Below are 15,603 nucleotides of genomic sequence, written 5' to 3'. Positions count from 1 at the left end.
TATTTTTTGGTTGCAGCCATCAATGTTGTTTGGCGGGCCGGGCTGGATTCAAACCCCCAGCTCAGGTGTATGTGGCTGGCGCCTTAGCTGCTTGAGCCACAGGTGCCAAGCAGGTTATTTCTGTTCTGACGAGGCAAGGAAAATAACTGCACACATATACACACAGGGAAAATCCCCAGGCATGAGCCTGGTCATTTAAGCTGACAGCTGGGACTGTGGCATAGATGACCCTTGGACAGTCTTAAAAGCAGGTAGGGCTTCTTTTTTTTTTATTTTACTTTATTTATTTATTTTTGAGACAGAGTCTCACTTTGTCGCCCTCGGTAGAGTGCCATGCTTCACAGCTCACAGCAACTTCAAACTCTTGAGCTTAAGCGATTCTCTCGCCTCAGCCTCCCTGGGAGTTTGTACTGTCTCTTTGAAAAGTACTGAAAGGGGCCAGGCACAGTGACTCAAGCTTGTAATCCTAGCACTCTGGGAGGCTGAGGCCGGTGGATTGCTTGAGCTCAGGAGTTCCAGAACAGCCTGATCAAAAATGAGACCCTGTCTCTATTAAAAATAAAAACACTAGGGCGGCACCTGTGGCTCAGTGAGCAGGGTGCCGGCCCCATATACCGAGGGTGGCGGGTTCAAACCCAGCCCCTGCCAAACTGCAACAAAAAATAGCCAGGCGTTGTGGCAGGCGCCTGTAGTCCCAGCTACTTGGGAGGCTGAGGCAAGAGAATTCGCTTAAGCCCAGGAGTTGGAGGTTGCTGTGAGCTGTGTGACGCCATGGCACTCTACTGAGGGCAATAAAGTGAAACTCTGTCTCTACAAAAAAAAAAAAAAGTAGAAACACTAGCCACGCATTATGGCTGTAGTCCCAGCTATTGAGAAGCTAAGGTAAGAAGATCACTTCAGCCCAAGAATTTGAGGTTGCTCTAAGCTATGATGCCAGAGCACTCTACCCAGGCTGACAGAGTGAGATTTGCCTAAAAAAAAAGGGAGGGGGCTAAAGATCAAGACAATGTGAAATTGACTTCACTGATTTTGAACAAGGTCAAATAATTGGCTGGGTGCAGTGGCTCACGCCTGTAATCCTAGCACTCTGGGAGGCTGAGGCGGGTGAATTGCTTGAGTTCACGAGTTCGAGACCAGCCTGAGCAAAATCGAGACCCCATCTCTACTAAAAATGGAAAAACTGAAGCAAGAGGATCACTTGAGCCCAAGTTGGAGGTTGCTGTGAGCTATAATGCCATGGCACTCTACCCAGGGCAACAGCTGGAGACCTGTCTTTAAAAAAAAAAAAGGCCTAATCAGGATCTCAACGCAGGTGTGGTTATCTATTTTTAGGGTGACTCTAGTGATCTCCTCCTCCGGGAGTTCCTGCCCTGTATAGTCTTCCCACAGCAAACAGAGACAGCCTGTGTAACCGATAGGAGATTGTAGAAATCACTGCACCATCCACCTTGCGCTTGCTTGAAGCACTCACTCTGGGGGAAGCTAGCTGCCATGTGTGAGGTCACTCTAGCAGCCCTCACAAGAGGTAGCAACACCTTGTCAGTCATGTGAGGGAGCCCTTGAGGGAGGAGAGCCTCCAGCCTAAGTCAGGCCTTCAGATGAGACTAGAACTTCATTAGAGACCCAAGCCAGAACCACCAGGCCAAGCCACGCTCAAGTTCCTGATCCACAGAATCTGTGTGATTAAGCTGCTAAGTTTAGGGGTACTATGTTATACAGCATGAGATAACTAATAACAACAAGTGATCAGTGAGCACAGGGCGTGGAAGAGGCATGGCTGCTTACTGCCCCAGCAGCCACGACCACAGTCATCCTGCACCTGGAATCTCCTTGGTCTTTAGCTCATGTCCACTTGGTTCAGTAACAGCACTCCCACCCCCAGGAGAAGATTTTGGCTCACTTTTGTCAGTCATTGGCCATCCCATTCACCTCGCTGGCAAGTGGTTTAAGAACAACCATTTACTTGAAGTCTAGAAGCGTGAGAATGCTGTTGTTTTCAAGCTTTCAATATTTTTCTAATTCATCATTTGGGGAAAGACACTTCTTGTTCTAACAAAAAACTTTCAGTGAGTGTTTTGGCCCAAGGAAAAACCAAAATTCTATGCTGATATGACTTACAAAGAATAAGAAGCTAAAATTCCTGCAAATGAATATAAACTTTGTCTTTATCATGGGCAGAATTGTATCTCTAGTGGTCAAGTGTGAAGTGAATCTTTTTTTTTTTCCTTATACTTGGCTCCAGGCTTGGGGGATGTATGAAAAGTACTCCTAGCTTCTTTTCAGCGCTGAGGAAGGGTACTAGGTAACCCAGGGGAGGGGGAGGAGCGTGACCCTGGAGCACTAACATCTGCAGTATACAACTGTGATTTTGTTTTTTTGTTTTTTTTTAATTTTTTTTTTATTAAATCATAGCTGTGTACATTGATATATTCATGGGGCATCATTCACTAGCTTCACAGACCGTTTACCAAGTTTCACATATACCCTTGTAAGATGCACCGCTGGTGTAATCCCACCAATTCCCTTCCCTCTACCCACCTCCCCCCTCCCTCCCCTCCCTTTCCCCCTTCCCCCTATTCTTAGGTTGTAACTGGGTTATAGCTTTCACACTGCAGATTCTTTTCTTTCCCCTTATGTCTGGTTGTATTAAGGAAAGAGCCAGGTCCCTAAAGCAGTGCAGAGTGTTGCAACAGCCCAGAGAAACCATGTAAAGTATGGCAATAGTCAGGGCAGACTCTCCTGAAGCACTCAACTGGATAAGTAACAAGTGACTACAGTCTCAGATTTGTGGAAATTGTAAACATTCTTCAGAAATTCCCAAAAATACCAGCAAGGGGAAACTGGTACGTGAACTTCCTCGAGGCAGTCACACACAATACACCCTGGACTATTGTTATCCGTGCTTGAAAGGAAAGGCTGGCCCTTAAAGACTGGATCTCACAGACCGCTGAGTGACACGCTTCTGCTCCTTCCTGCCTACGTTCAAATTGGTCATCCCCCTGCCACGGCACTCTACCTAGGGCGACAGGTTGTGACTCTGTCTCAAAAAAAAAAGAAGAGTCCTTTTCTGAATGGTGATGTGCAGGCCTCACTGCAGACCTAACGTTTGGTACTTGTTGAAAACCCTTCAGCCCCATCTTCCTACCTGCTTCTTGCACATTAGCTCTGTTGGTCTCCTTTCTGTTCCTCAAATATGCACTCAGCCTCCTGCACCATTTTCCGCGGCTCCACATTTTGCAAAGCTGCCTTCACTCACCTTTCAGGGCTCACTAGCCTCTTCCCGGAAAGCCTCTCCTGACCTTCTGACCACAGGTGGGATCCCAAACCCCTCTTATTCTACTTGAGAGTCTCCTGCAGTTTCTGTTGTTATGTGATGAATGTGTACTATCAGATAAAGAATCAGAGCCAAGCTGTTTAAATGGAAAGAGTCTTAGTATAAAATCGAAAGAGCAATAGGATTTCAGGAAGACAGATAATTCCAGTTGGGACAGTCGAGGAAGGTTTTATGGAATCTTTGAATGAGGTCTTGGCATTAGGTAGGATTTCATTTGTTGAGGTGGAAGTGTTGGCATCTTAGAAAGAGGGACCAGCTTGAGTGAAAGAAGATAGAAAATAGCAGTGTGCATGTTGAAAAAGGAAAGTATTGGGGTGGTGCCTGTGGCTCAAGGAGTAGGGTGCCGGCCCCATATGCCAGAGGTGGTGGGTTCAAACCCAGGCCCAGGCCAAAAACTGCAAAAAAAAAAAAAAGAAAAGAAAAAGGAAGGTATTTGCTTAACAGATAAGCAAAACAGTGCTGCAGAGGTGTCCATTTTTCTTTCTTTTCTTTTTTCTTTTTGCTCTGCCACACTTTATAAGAATAATAGTTGTCTTGGGCCCCACAGTAAATGCACAAACACTAACGACATCTGATTAGCAAAAAAAAAAAAAAGGCTCCTGCATACTTTTCATGGTATCTGACATCACAGATAAGGAAAAAAAGTCCTCACAAAGTCAGCATGCAGCCATGGGCTGCAGGTTGGACACCCCTAACTAATCTAACTAGATATAGCAGGAAATAGAGGGTCCACCCTGAAAATAGCTATAACAGGTGTTATGGAGTAATTCCAGCTTGGGTAGAAAAAGATAACAGTTGCAAGACTGGAAGAGCAGCTTGTCCCAGGCAGAAAAAGAAGAAAGTGAAAGACCTTTGTGGGGACAATAAATTAACTTTTTCTTTTTACTTTTTTTTTCTTTGAGATGGAGTCGCGCTTTGTCCCCCTCGGTGGAGTGCTGTGGCATCACAGCTCACAACTTCAAACTCTTGGGCTTAAGCAATTCTCTTGCCTCAGCCTCTCAAGTAGCTGGGACAACAGGCGCCCACCATAACGCCTGGCTAATTTTAGAGCCAAAGTCTCGCTCTGGCTCAGGCTGGTCTGGAACTTGTGAGCTCAAGCCTAAGCTCCACCCACCTCGGCCTCCCAGAGTGCTGGGATGACAGGCGTGAGCTGCCGCCCCCCACCCTCAAGTAAATTAACTTCTACTGATCAGCAACAAGCCTCCTGAAGTAGAAAGGTAAAAGCATAAATTGCTTGGCCAACCACAACCGCGTGGGAGCGCTGCAGGCTTCCTTACTAAAACCAAAGTCTGTCCCAGTAGCTCCTCCTTCTGGCAAAAATAAGCACTACACATTAAGATAGCCACTCCTTTACTTAAAAGGCACTTGGCAATTCCGGGACAATGTATTTGTAGGGAGGCCATGTTGATAATATCTTGGTAAGGATTTCATTGTGCCTTCAGGCAAAGCATAAAAGGAGCACTGTTAAAAAAAAAAAAAAAAGGAGCACTGTTTTTTTTGAAAAGTAAATTTATTAGGAACACTACTTTAAATAAATACAAATACGTATTTTTTTCTAGTTTGTTCAAGACTCATGCAACTACATCTCTGTGAGTGAATCCTTACACAGCATTCATTCAAGTGTGAAACCAAACTTTGGGGTGCTTTAATATTTAATCATCCAGTGAAACTCCGTAAGTCTAGCATCTCAGTCCTTTTTCATTAGGTCAAGGACCCTTTTGTGGCAGAAACATTTCTCATTCATCACTGTATATCACTATAATTTCTGACATTCTTTTGTTAGATGGAGGGTCCTCTAAATGTTCACTAGGGATTGTGTTACCCTCCTGGTTTTCTTTATTCTTGAGAAAATTACACAAAAGATCTTTTTCCTTTATATGAAATGAGTGTTAGAACTCTGCCAAAACTTTAAAAAATATAAAGTGAAAAAAGCAGGGTTTAGGATAGACTGTACAGATCAGTTTGCTACCCTTTGTGTGAAGGGGAGTTAATATTTTATATATATACATATAGAGAGAGAATATATATAATACAATCACGCTTCTATTATATGCATAAAGTCTGAAAGTACATGCTAAGGGGTGGATGGGAGACAAGAATGGAAGATTTTTTATTACATACAGTTTTAACCTTTTACAATGTTTGAAATAGGCCAGGCTCAGTGGCTCACACCTGCAATCCTAACACTTTCAGAGGTGGAGGCAGTGGATTGTCTCAGCTCAGGAGTTCAGACCAGCCTAAACAAGAGCTAGATCTATCTCTAAAAATAGCCAGGCATTGTGGCAGGTGCCTGTAGTCCCAGCTACTTGGGAGACTGAGGCAAGAGGATCACTTAAGCCCAAGAGTTTGAGGTTGCTGTGAACTATGATGCCACAGCCCTCTACTGAGAGGCTCTGTCTCAAAAAAAAAATTTGAAATAGGGAGGCACCTGTGGCTCAGTGGGTAGTGTGCTGGCTCCATATACCTAAGGTGGCCGGTTCAAACCCAGCACCTGCCAGCTAACAAAAAAAAGCTGGGCGTTGTGGCGGGCACCTGTAGTCCCAGCTACTTAGGAGGATGAGGCAAAAGAATCGCTTAAGCCCAAGAGTTTAAGGTTGCTGTGAGCTGTGACACTATGGCACTCTACCGAGGGTGACATAGTGAGACTGTTTCTAAATAAATAAATAAATTTTTTTAAAAAATTGAAAAATAAGCCAGGTGCAGTAATGTGTTCCTGTAGACTCTGTTACTCAAGAGGCTGAGGTGGGAGGACCACTTGAACCCAGACATTTGAGGTTGTAGTTAACCATGATTGCACCCCTATACACTGCCCTAGGTGACAGTGAGACTATGTCTCAAAAAGAAAAATATCCTGGGACAATAAAAGAAATGCAGTTATCGGGGGGTGGGGCTTTGGTGTGTGTCACACTTTATGGGGGCAAGACATGATTGCAAGAGGGACAGTGCCTAACAATTGCAATCAATGTAACCTGGCTTATTGTACCCTCAATGAATCCCCAACAATAAAAAAAAGAAGTAATAAAAAAAAAAAAAGAAAGAAAAAAAAGAAACAAGTTGTGATTTGTCCCCCATCAAAAACAATCTCATGTCAAATACTTGGGAAATGTTACAGGTCATAAGTCACTGGATATATATTTAAGTAAAGGAGGAATACAATGAAAAAAAAATGCAGTTATCATGAATTAGTTATAAAATTAAGTGCTGAGGGGGCGGCGCCTGTGGTTCAGTGAGCAGGGCGCCGGCCCCATATACCGAGGGTGGCGGGTTCAAACCCAGCCCCGGCCAAACTGCAACAAAAAAATAGCCGGGCGTTGTGGCAGGCGCCTGTAGTCCCAGCTACTTGGGAGGCTGAGGCAGGAGAATCGCCTAAGCCCAGGAGTTGGAGGTTGCTATGAGCTGTGTGACGCCACGGCACTCTACAGAGGGCAATAAAGTGAGACTCTGTCTCTACAAAAAAAAAAATAATAATAATAAAAAAATAAAAATTAAGTGCTGAGACTGATTATTTACATTATTGTCAAGAAATTTATTAAAAGGCCGGGTGTGGTGGCTCACGCTTGTAATCCTAGCACTTTTTTTTGGAGGTCAAAGTAGTTGGATTTTTGAGCTCAGGAGTATGAGACCAGCTTGAGAAAAAGTGCAACCTTGTCTCTATTAAAATTGACAAACTAGGGCGGCACCTGTGGCTCAGTGAGTAGGGCGCTGGCCCCATATGCTGAGGGTGGCGGGTTCAAACCCAGCCCCGGCCAAACTGTAACAAAAAAAATAGCTGGGAGTTGTGGCGGGCGCCTGTAGTCCCAGCTGCTCGGGAGGCTGAGGCAAGAGAATCGTGTAAGCCCAAGAATTAGAGGTTGCTGTGAGCCGTGTGACGCCATGGCACTCTACCCGAGGGTGGTACAGTGAGACTCTGTCTCTACAAAAAAAATAAATAAATAAAATAAAAATAAAATTGACAAACTAAATAGGCTTCATGGTGAGCACCTGTAGTCCCAGCTACTCAGGAGGCTGAGGCAAAAGGGTCTCTTGAACCCAAGAGTTTGAGGTTGCTGTGAGCTGTGATGCCACTGCACTCTATCCAGGGTGACATAGTGAGACTCTGTCTCAAAAAAGAAAAAAATAGAAAAAAGAAATGTGAATCTCCTATTTATAGTACCTTTTCAAAATCTTTTAATGAGGTATCATCAAAGTAGATTTTGCTCTTTGGCCTCAAGTTCCACCTCTTGAAATCCTATAGTTCACTTTTTTTTTTTTTTTTTGAGATAGAGCCTCAAGCTGTCGCCTGGGTAGAGTGCTGTCGCATCACAGCTCACAGCAACCTCAAACTCTTGGGCTTAAGCGACTCTCCTGCCTCAGCCTCCCAAGTAGCTGGGACTACAGTCACCTGCCACAAGGCCCAACTATTTTTTGGTTGTAGTTGTCATTGTTGTTTGGCAGGCCCGGGCTGGATTCGAACCCACCAGCTCTGGTGTATGTGGCTGGCACCTTAGCCACTTGAACTACAGGTGCTGAGCCCATATTTCACATTTTTAAAAAATCAGGCTCGGTGCCTGTGGCTCAAGTGGCTAAGGCGCCAGGCACATACACCTGAGCTGGCAGGTTTGAATCCAGCCCTGGCCTGCCAAACAACAATGAAGGCTGCAACCAAAAAATAGCTGGGCGTTGTGGCACTCTACCCAGGGCAACAGCTTGATGACTCTGTTTCCAAAAAAAAAAAATTCAAAATTAAAAAACAGAATAGGGTGGGCGGCGCCTGTGGCTCAGTTGGTAGGGCGCCGGCCCCATATACCGAGGGTGGCGGGTTCAAACCCAGCCCCGGCCAAACTGCAACCAAAAAATAGCCGGGCGTTGTGGCGGGCGCCTGTGGTCCCAGCTACTCGGGAGGCTGAGGCAAGAGAATCGCTTAAGCCCAGGAGTTGGAGGTTGCTGTAAGCTGTGTGAGGCCACGGCACTCTACCGAGGGCCATAAAGTGAGACTCTGTCTCTACAAAAAAAAAAAAAAAAACAGAATAGGCTCGGCACCTGTAATTCACTGGTTAGGGTGCCGGCCACAAGCACTGGGGCTGGTGGGTTCAAACCCGGACCATGCCTGCTATAACAATGACAACAACAACAACAAAATAGCTGGATGCTGTGGCGGGCATCTGTAGTCCCCGCTACTTGGGAGGTTGAGGCAAGAGAATTGCTTAAGCCCAGGAGTTTGAGGTTGCTGTGAGCTGTGATGCTACAGTACTCTACTGAGGTTGACATAGTGAGACTCTGTCTCCAAAAAAAAAAGAAAAAAAGTTTAAAAAAACAGAATAGTGGCGCCAGCCACATAACACCAGAGCTGGTGGGTTCGAACCCAGCCTAGGCCTGCCAAGCAGAATAGTATGAAAATATGGTCCCTTTGTCAGTTCCAATGTTAGTAACTTATCCAACAGAAATACTGGTGTACAAAAGATGTGTAAGAATGTACTTTGCAGCAGCTATGTAATAGCAAAAACCTGGAACAAATGTTGGTGGACAGGTTAAAGTATAGGGTATCCTTATAATGGAATAGTAGCAAAAGTAAAAAGAATGAGGTAGACCTAGATATGCTAACACAGATGTCCCCATTTACCTTGTTTTAAAAAATCTGAGAAAAGAACTTGAGAATGGTTGGATTTGTGTGTACACATACATATGTACACTAGGTGGATTACTGTCACCCTTGACTTTATAAACCGTGCATCCAGTATATGTACATAGGCATGCATTATAATTAGAAACAAGAGGCAAGGGCGCCAGCCCCATATACTGAGGGTGGCGGGTTTGAGCCCGGCCCCGGCCAAACTGCAACAATAAAATAGCCAGGTGTCGTGGCAGGCGCCTGTAGTCCCAGCTACTCAGGAGGCTGAGGCAAGAGAATCGCCAAAGCCCAAGAGCTGGAGGTTGCTGTGAGCTGTGACGTCATAGCACTCTACTGAGGGCGACAGAGACTCTTGTCTCTTTAATAAAAAAAAAAAAAGGCAAATATACCATGTATTTCTAGTCTTTTTTCCTAAGAGCATATATGGAAATTTCACTTTCATCATCGCCGGTTTCATCAATGTCCTTGTATTGCTCTGTAACTGCTTTTCAAAACCTTTCTACTACCCACACCTATCTCCAATTCCTCTCATTGAACCTGATAGCACTTTAGTTCAAGGAGTCAAGTGTTCACTGAATATTCACTGCTGTTTTTTCAACTCAGGGGTTAAGAATTTTTGAGGCAGGGACTTCTCCCTGTCAGGATGATCTTTGACCCCTAGGCTCAAATCCTCCTTCAGCCTCCCAAATAACTGGAATTACAGTTAACATGCCACCATACCTAGCCACACTTTATTAAATAGACTAATGCTCCCTGCACCAAGATCCTTTCGGCTCTGTGCAATGCACCCAGGGTCCATATTTGTCTTAAAGTGCACTGAGCTGTTAACACTGAGATGACCCAGCCCTCAGTAACACCATTATTAACCAGACTTTATTTGCTTTCTGGATGTAACTTTGAAGCCTGTTTTCAAAAAGCACTCAACACTGATTCACAAACCTTACCATGACTGTCACTTGACACTACTCAAGTTTCTTCTCCCTACACCAAGACCACTCTGGTTTTACTGATGGTCACACAAAGACTAGCGTACTAACAAGAGATTGCCAGCCTGGTAGGTAGTTGGGTTTCTTGGGGTATGTAATGTTCCTGACATTATGTGCTCAGTTACATGGGCAAGTCATGCAAACTCAATTTTATCATAAATAAGCATTTCCGTTAACGTTAAGTAAAAACGCAAATGGATTTGCAAATTCCTCAAATGTATTGATCTCCTAAAGCTAGGACTGGTTTAAACCTGTTCACCCTCACCTGCTTTACAACACAAAATTATTCTAGAGCAGAGGTTATTCATAGATGTCCTAAAACTGAAGGAATGCAGAAAAGGAGTGTTTGTTTGGAAAGAGGAATCCCTCCTCTCCTTTTTTTTGTGAGAGTCTCACTCTTATCACCCTGGGTGGCATCATCCTAGCTCACAGCAACCTCAAACTCTTGGGCTCAAGTGTTACCTCACTCTCCTGAGTAGCAGGGTTTACAGGCACCCGCCACAATCCGAGTTTTCTACTTTTAATGGAGACAGGGTCTCCATCTCCTTCAGGCTGATCTTGAATTCCTGAGCTCAAGCTATTCACCCACCTGGGCCTTAGCCTCAGCCTCAAAGAGCATTAAGATTACAGGTCTGAGCCACCATGCCTGGCCCCTACTTTCTAGTCCTTTAACAGGCAGGCCTCTGGATTTCTGGGATGCCCACCAGGGGGTTTAAACTAGCTTCCCTGCCAAACTCCCTTCTTTGGTTCTAGTTAGGACATGCAATTCCTTACCAGTACCATATGGATTTGGCAACTGCCACAGAACACTTGTGCCAATAAAGACCAGAACCCAACTGCTATACCCACCAATTAGGTGACATGAAGAAACCTTCAGCAGGGTGGCACTTGTTGCCCAATGGGTAGAGAACCAGCCACATACACCGAGGCTGAGGGTTTGAACTCAGCCTGGGCCAGCTAAAACGACAACTGCAAAAAGCTGGACGTTTTGGCATCCGCCTGTAGTCCCAGCTACTTCAGAGGCTGAGGCAAGAGAATCTCTTAAGCCCAAGAGTCTGGGCACTCTACCGAGGGTGACATAGTGAGACTCTGTCTTAAAATCAAAAAAACCCTTCAGCAAGAGGCAGCTCCATGCTTGTAATCCTAGCACTCTACGTGGCCAAGGCTTATGAGTTCAAGACCAGCAAGAGCAAGACTTCATCTCTATTACAGAAAAACTAGCTGGGCATGGTGGCCAGACGTATAAGCTAGGCTGAAATCACAGCCCTCCAGCCTAGGAAGAGACAGACCATCTCAGGAAAAAAACCATCTGGCTCGGCGCCTGTGGCTCAAGCAGCTAAGGCCCCAGCCACATACACCTGAGCTGGTGGGCTCGAATCCAGCCCAGGCCTGCCAATGACAGCTACAACCAAAAATAGCCAGGCCATGGGCGCCCGTAGTCCCAGCTACTTGGGAGATGGGAGGCAGAATCGCTTGAGCCCAGAGTTGGAGGTTGCTGTGAGCTGTGATGCAACAGCAATCTACCCAGGGCGACAGCTTCAAGCTGTCTCAAATCAAAAAAAAAGAAAAAACCCATCAATAACCACTACCTAAAATTTGAAAAATCAAGTTCATTTTGACAATCTCAACAGTAACTTAACAGCTTTTATTCTTCAACCATTAATTCCTATCCTACATAATTTGCAATTACACATTTAATACACATTACCTGCCACATCCTTTTAAAACAATCTGACTGGCTCCCAGCTGCTCCGGAGGCTGAGGCAAGAGAATCACGTAAGCTCAAGAGCTGGAGGTTGCTGTGAGCCGTGTGACACCACGGCACTCTACTGAGGGCAGTAAAGTGAGACTCTGTCTCTACAAAAAAAAAAAAAAAATCTGACTGGCTTGGCGCCTGTAACTCAAGCAGCAAAGGTGCCAGCCATGTACACCAGAGCTGGTGGGTTCAAATCCAGCCTAGGCCTGCCAAACAATGACAACCACAACCAAAAAAAAATAGCCGGGCATTGTAGCAGGTGCTTGTAGTCCCAGCTACTTGGGAGGCTGAGGCAAGAGAATTGCTTAAGCCCGGTAGAGTTGGGAGGTTGCTATGAGCTGTGATGCCACAGCACTCTATCCAGGATGATAGCTTGAGGCTCTGTCTCAAAACAAAATAAACAATCTGACCAAATGAGTTCAATGTACATTTATACAGAGTTATGTATTAAAGCTGTTTCTTACCTAGATCCCTTCCAAACACTTTCTGGTGCCGGAGAAACTTTCTACTTTTCAGTTGTCTTACACCAAACCACAGTAAATCCACCTATGAAAAACAACTTCCACCCCTGAATATGGTTTTTATTTGTACCACCTGTTACAATTCCATACAAATCTGCCATCATTGACCATCTCTTACCTCATAATCACAGTATTTGAAAACTTAAGACCCCCCCCCCAAGACCCCATTGTAACTCTAAAAGAACCGTAACTTTAAAAGAAAAATCACATTATTTGGGAATGCAACAACTTTATTGAAAGAAAAGTGCAATGAAATTTGTTGAAAGCTTAGAATGGGAAACTTAGACACCTCCCCTCAAGCGCAGGACCAAGTGCAGGGTGGACTCTTTCTGGATGTTGTAGTCAGACAGGGTACGCCCATCTTCCAGCTGCTTCCCGGCAAAGATCAGCCTCTGCTGGTCAGGAGGGATACCTTCCTTGTCTTGGATCTTTGCCTTGACATTCTCAATGGTATCACTGGGCTCGACCTCAAGGGTGATGGTCTTACCGGTCAGCGTCTTCACGAAGATCTGCATCCCACCTCTGAGACGAAGCACCAGGTGCAGGGTGGATTCTTTCTGGATGTTATAGTCAGACAGGGTGCGCCCATCTTCCAGCTGCTTCCCAGCAAAGATCAGCCTCTGCTGGTCAGGAGGGATACCTTCCTTGTCTTGGATCTTTGCCTTGACATTCTCAATGGTATCACTGGGCTCAACCTCGAGGGTGATGGTCTTGCCGGTCAGGGTCTTCACGAAGATCTGCATCCCACCTCTGAGACGAAGCACCAGGTGCAGGGTGGACTCTTTCTGGATGTTGTAGTCAGACAGGGTGCGCCCATCTTCCAGCTGCTTCCCGGCAAAGATCAGCCTCTGCTGGTCAGGAGGGATACCTTCCTTGTCTTGGATCTTTGCCTTGACATTCTCAATGGTATCACTGGGCTCGACCTCGAGGGTGATGGTCTTGCCGGTCAGGGTCTTCACGAAGATCTGCATTCCACCTCTGAGACGAAGCACCAGGTGCAGGGTGGACTCTTTCTGGATGTTGTAGTCAGACAGGGTGCGCCCATCTTCCAGTTGCTTCCCAGCAAAGATCAGCCTCTGCTGGTCAGGAGGGATACCTTCTTTATCTTGGATCTTTGCCTTGACATTCTCAATGGTGTCACTGGGCTCGACCTCAAGGGTGATGGTCTTGCCGGTCAGCGTCTTCACGAAGATCTGCATCCCACCTCTGAGACGAAGCACCAGGTGCAGGGTGGACTCTTTCTGGATGTTGTAGTCAGACAGGGTGCGCCCATCTTCCAGCTGCTTCCCGGCAAAGATCAGCCTCTGCTGGTCAGGAGGGATGCCTTCTTTATCTTGGATCTTTGCCTTGACATTCTCAATGGTGTCACTGGGCTCAACCTCGAGAGTGATGGTCTTGCCAGTCAGGGTCTTCACAAAGATCTGCATCCCACCTCTGAGACGAAGCACCAGGTGCAGGGTGGACTCCTTCTGGATGTTGTAGTCAGACAGGGTACGCCCATCTTCCAGCTGCTTCCCGGCAAAGATCAGCCTCTGCTGGTCAGGAGGGATACCTTCCTTGTCTTGGATCTTTGCCTTGACATTCTCAATGGTATCACTGGGCTCAACCTCAAGGGTGATGGTCTTACCGGTCAGCGTCTTCACAAAGATCTGCATTCCACCTCTGAGACGAAGCACCAGGTGCAGGGTGGACTCTTTCTGGATGTTGTAGTCAGACAGGGTGCGCCCATCTTCCAGCTGCTTCCCGGCAAAGATCAGCCTCTGCTGGTCAGGGGGGATGCCTTCTTTGTCTTGGATCTTTGCCTTGACATTCTCAATGGTGTCGCTGGGCTCAACCTCGAGGGTGATGGTCTTGCCGGTCAGGGTCTTCACAAAGATCTGCATTGTCTGTTACAACCAAAGAGAACAAAAACCACCAGAAGAGTTTAGCGGACATTTCACTAGCCGTCCCAATGCTCAAAGTTAAAACATCATTTTATATTGGCCCTAAGACTAAAAAAGGAAAAAATCTTGCCTAAGAAACTTCACTAAACACGCACATCAGACCTGACTGACCAGTGAAAACCCAGGAGGCAAAGCTTAGAAATCTAACCAATGTTACATTCTTTTTCTTTGTAGAGACAGAGTCTCCCTATACTGCCCTCGGGTAGAGTGCCGTGGCGTCACACGGCTCACAGCAACCTCTAACTCTTGGGCTTACACGATTCTCTTGCCTCAGCCTCCCAAGCAGCTGGGACTACAGGCGCCCACCACACCAGTGTTATATTCTTAAGTTACTTTTTTTTATTGTTGGGGATTCATTGAGGATACAAGAAAGCAGGTTACTGATGGAATTCGTTAGGTAAAGTCCCTATTACAATCTTGTCTTGCCCCCAAAAGGTGTGGTATACACCAAGACCCCACCCCACCTCCACTCTTCCTTTCCTCACCCATCCCTCCTCTCGAATTAGCCTGCACTTATCCCCTCTCACCAGACGTCTGGCCCCTGTCAATGCAGGAAGGTCTACTCCAGGCCCACGCCCTGCGTCCTGCGTCCGACTGAAACCTACCACACACACACCGGCAGGTGGCCCCACCCCACATTATGAGCCAACATTAAGAGGTGACGTCACGTGACTGTAACGGCGCGCTGCGCCCCCGACCTCCCCGCCCCCCGGGAGTGCTGATCAGTTCCGCCATAGTCGCCGCCTCAACAGTAACGAAAGCAAGACCTTCCCGGGCAAACCGCGAAACACCGGACTTTTCGTCAGAGTCCCTAAACAGTGCCCCCCGGTCTAACAGCATTTCGTCATCCCTCGCCTTAATTAAGGCCTCAGGACCCTTCCGTGTTTTCCTCCCATCATCGTCCCCAATCTCATCTCGCCGACCTCACAGGGCTCCTTATAGTCAGGCTCCTTCCGATATGGGCTCGGAAACCGCTGTCATTTTGCTGCGTTCCTCCCCTTCAGGGCCACCCCGCTCCCGAGTCCTGGGCGACTGAGAGCGTCGGCTGTCTCTCCCACCCCGCGGGCGGGCGGGTGGGCAACCAGTCGGCCTTCCTCGCGGCCGGACAGTCACTAAGCCGCGAGCCAACTTCAACAGCCCTTCACTTACCAAGTAGCGATGTCAGCAGCTGACACTGAGAAACAGCAACTCAACTCCCGGCCTCGGCGGAACTCGCTGCGCCACACCCGGCGCTTCCTTATATAGCCTTCTTCGGTAAACCGCCCCGAGGAGATCCTTCCGCAGAAACGCCGAGAATGGACTACTTTTTTCCAGCACGTTCCGGTCTCCAGGAAAAAAAAAATAAGTGCCCAGAGTCATTTAGTTATCTTCAAAAGCATGTTCTTCTCCTGACATAGGAGCTTTAGGGATGAATCCATGGGAACTGGGCTGCCCATCTGAGCAGCCCGGCGGAGG

At 46.6% G+C, this 15,603-nt stretch overlaps 1 protein-coding gene across 1 annotated transcript; it reads right to left on the bottom strand.

Moving 5' to 3' along the window:
• Positions 1–12,417: 12,417 nt before the first annotated feature.
• On the bottom strand, positions 12,418–15,501 carry UBC (ubiquitin C). Its single transcript, XM_053588148.1, has 2 exons — positions 15,298–15,501; positions 12,418–14,091 (listed from the first exon to the last, which is right to left on the bottom strand). The coding sequence occupies exon 2, from the start codon at positions 14,086–14,088 to the stop codon at positions 12,487–12,489; it is 1,602 nt and encodes a 533-aa protein (XP_053444123.1). The 5' UTR covers positions 14,089–14,091; positions 15,298–15,501; the 3' UTR covers positions 12,418–12,486.
• Between the last annotated feature and the right edge of the window lie 102 nt (positions 15,502–15,603).

Source organism: Nycticebus coucang, chromosome 4 (genome assembly GCF_027406575.1).
Source record: "Nycticebus coucang isolate mNycCou1 chromosome 4, mNycCou1.pri, whole genome shotgun sequence".
In the NCBI taxonomy this organism is placed as follows: Eukaryota; Metazoa; Chordata; class Mammalia; order Primates; family Lorisidae; genus Nycticebus; species Nycticebus coucang.
Note: the sequence above shows the minus strand (reverse complement) of the source record. Positions and strands in the feature narration are given on the sequence as shown.

Excerpts from the sequence above, each read along its gene's own strand:
- UBC (XM_053588148.1), bottom strand. The coding sequence starts at position 14,088 with ATGCAGATCTTTGTGAAGACCCTGACCGGCAAGACCATCACCCTCGAG.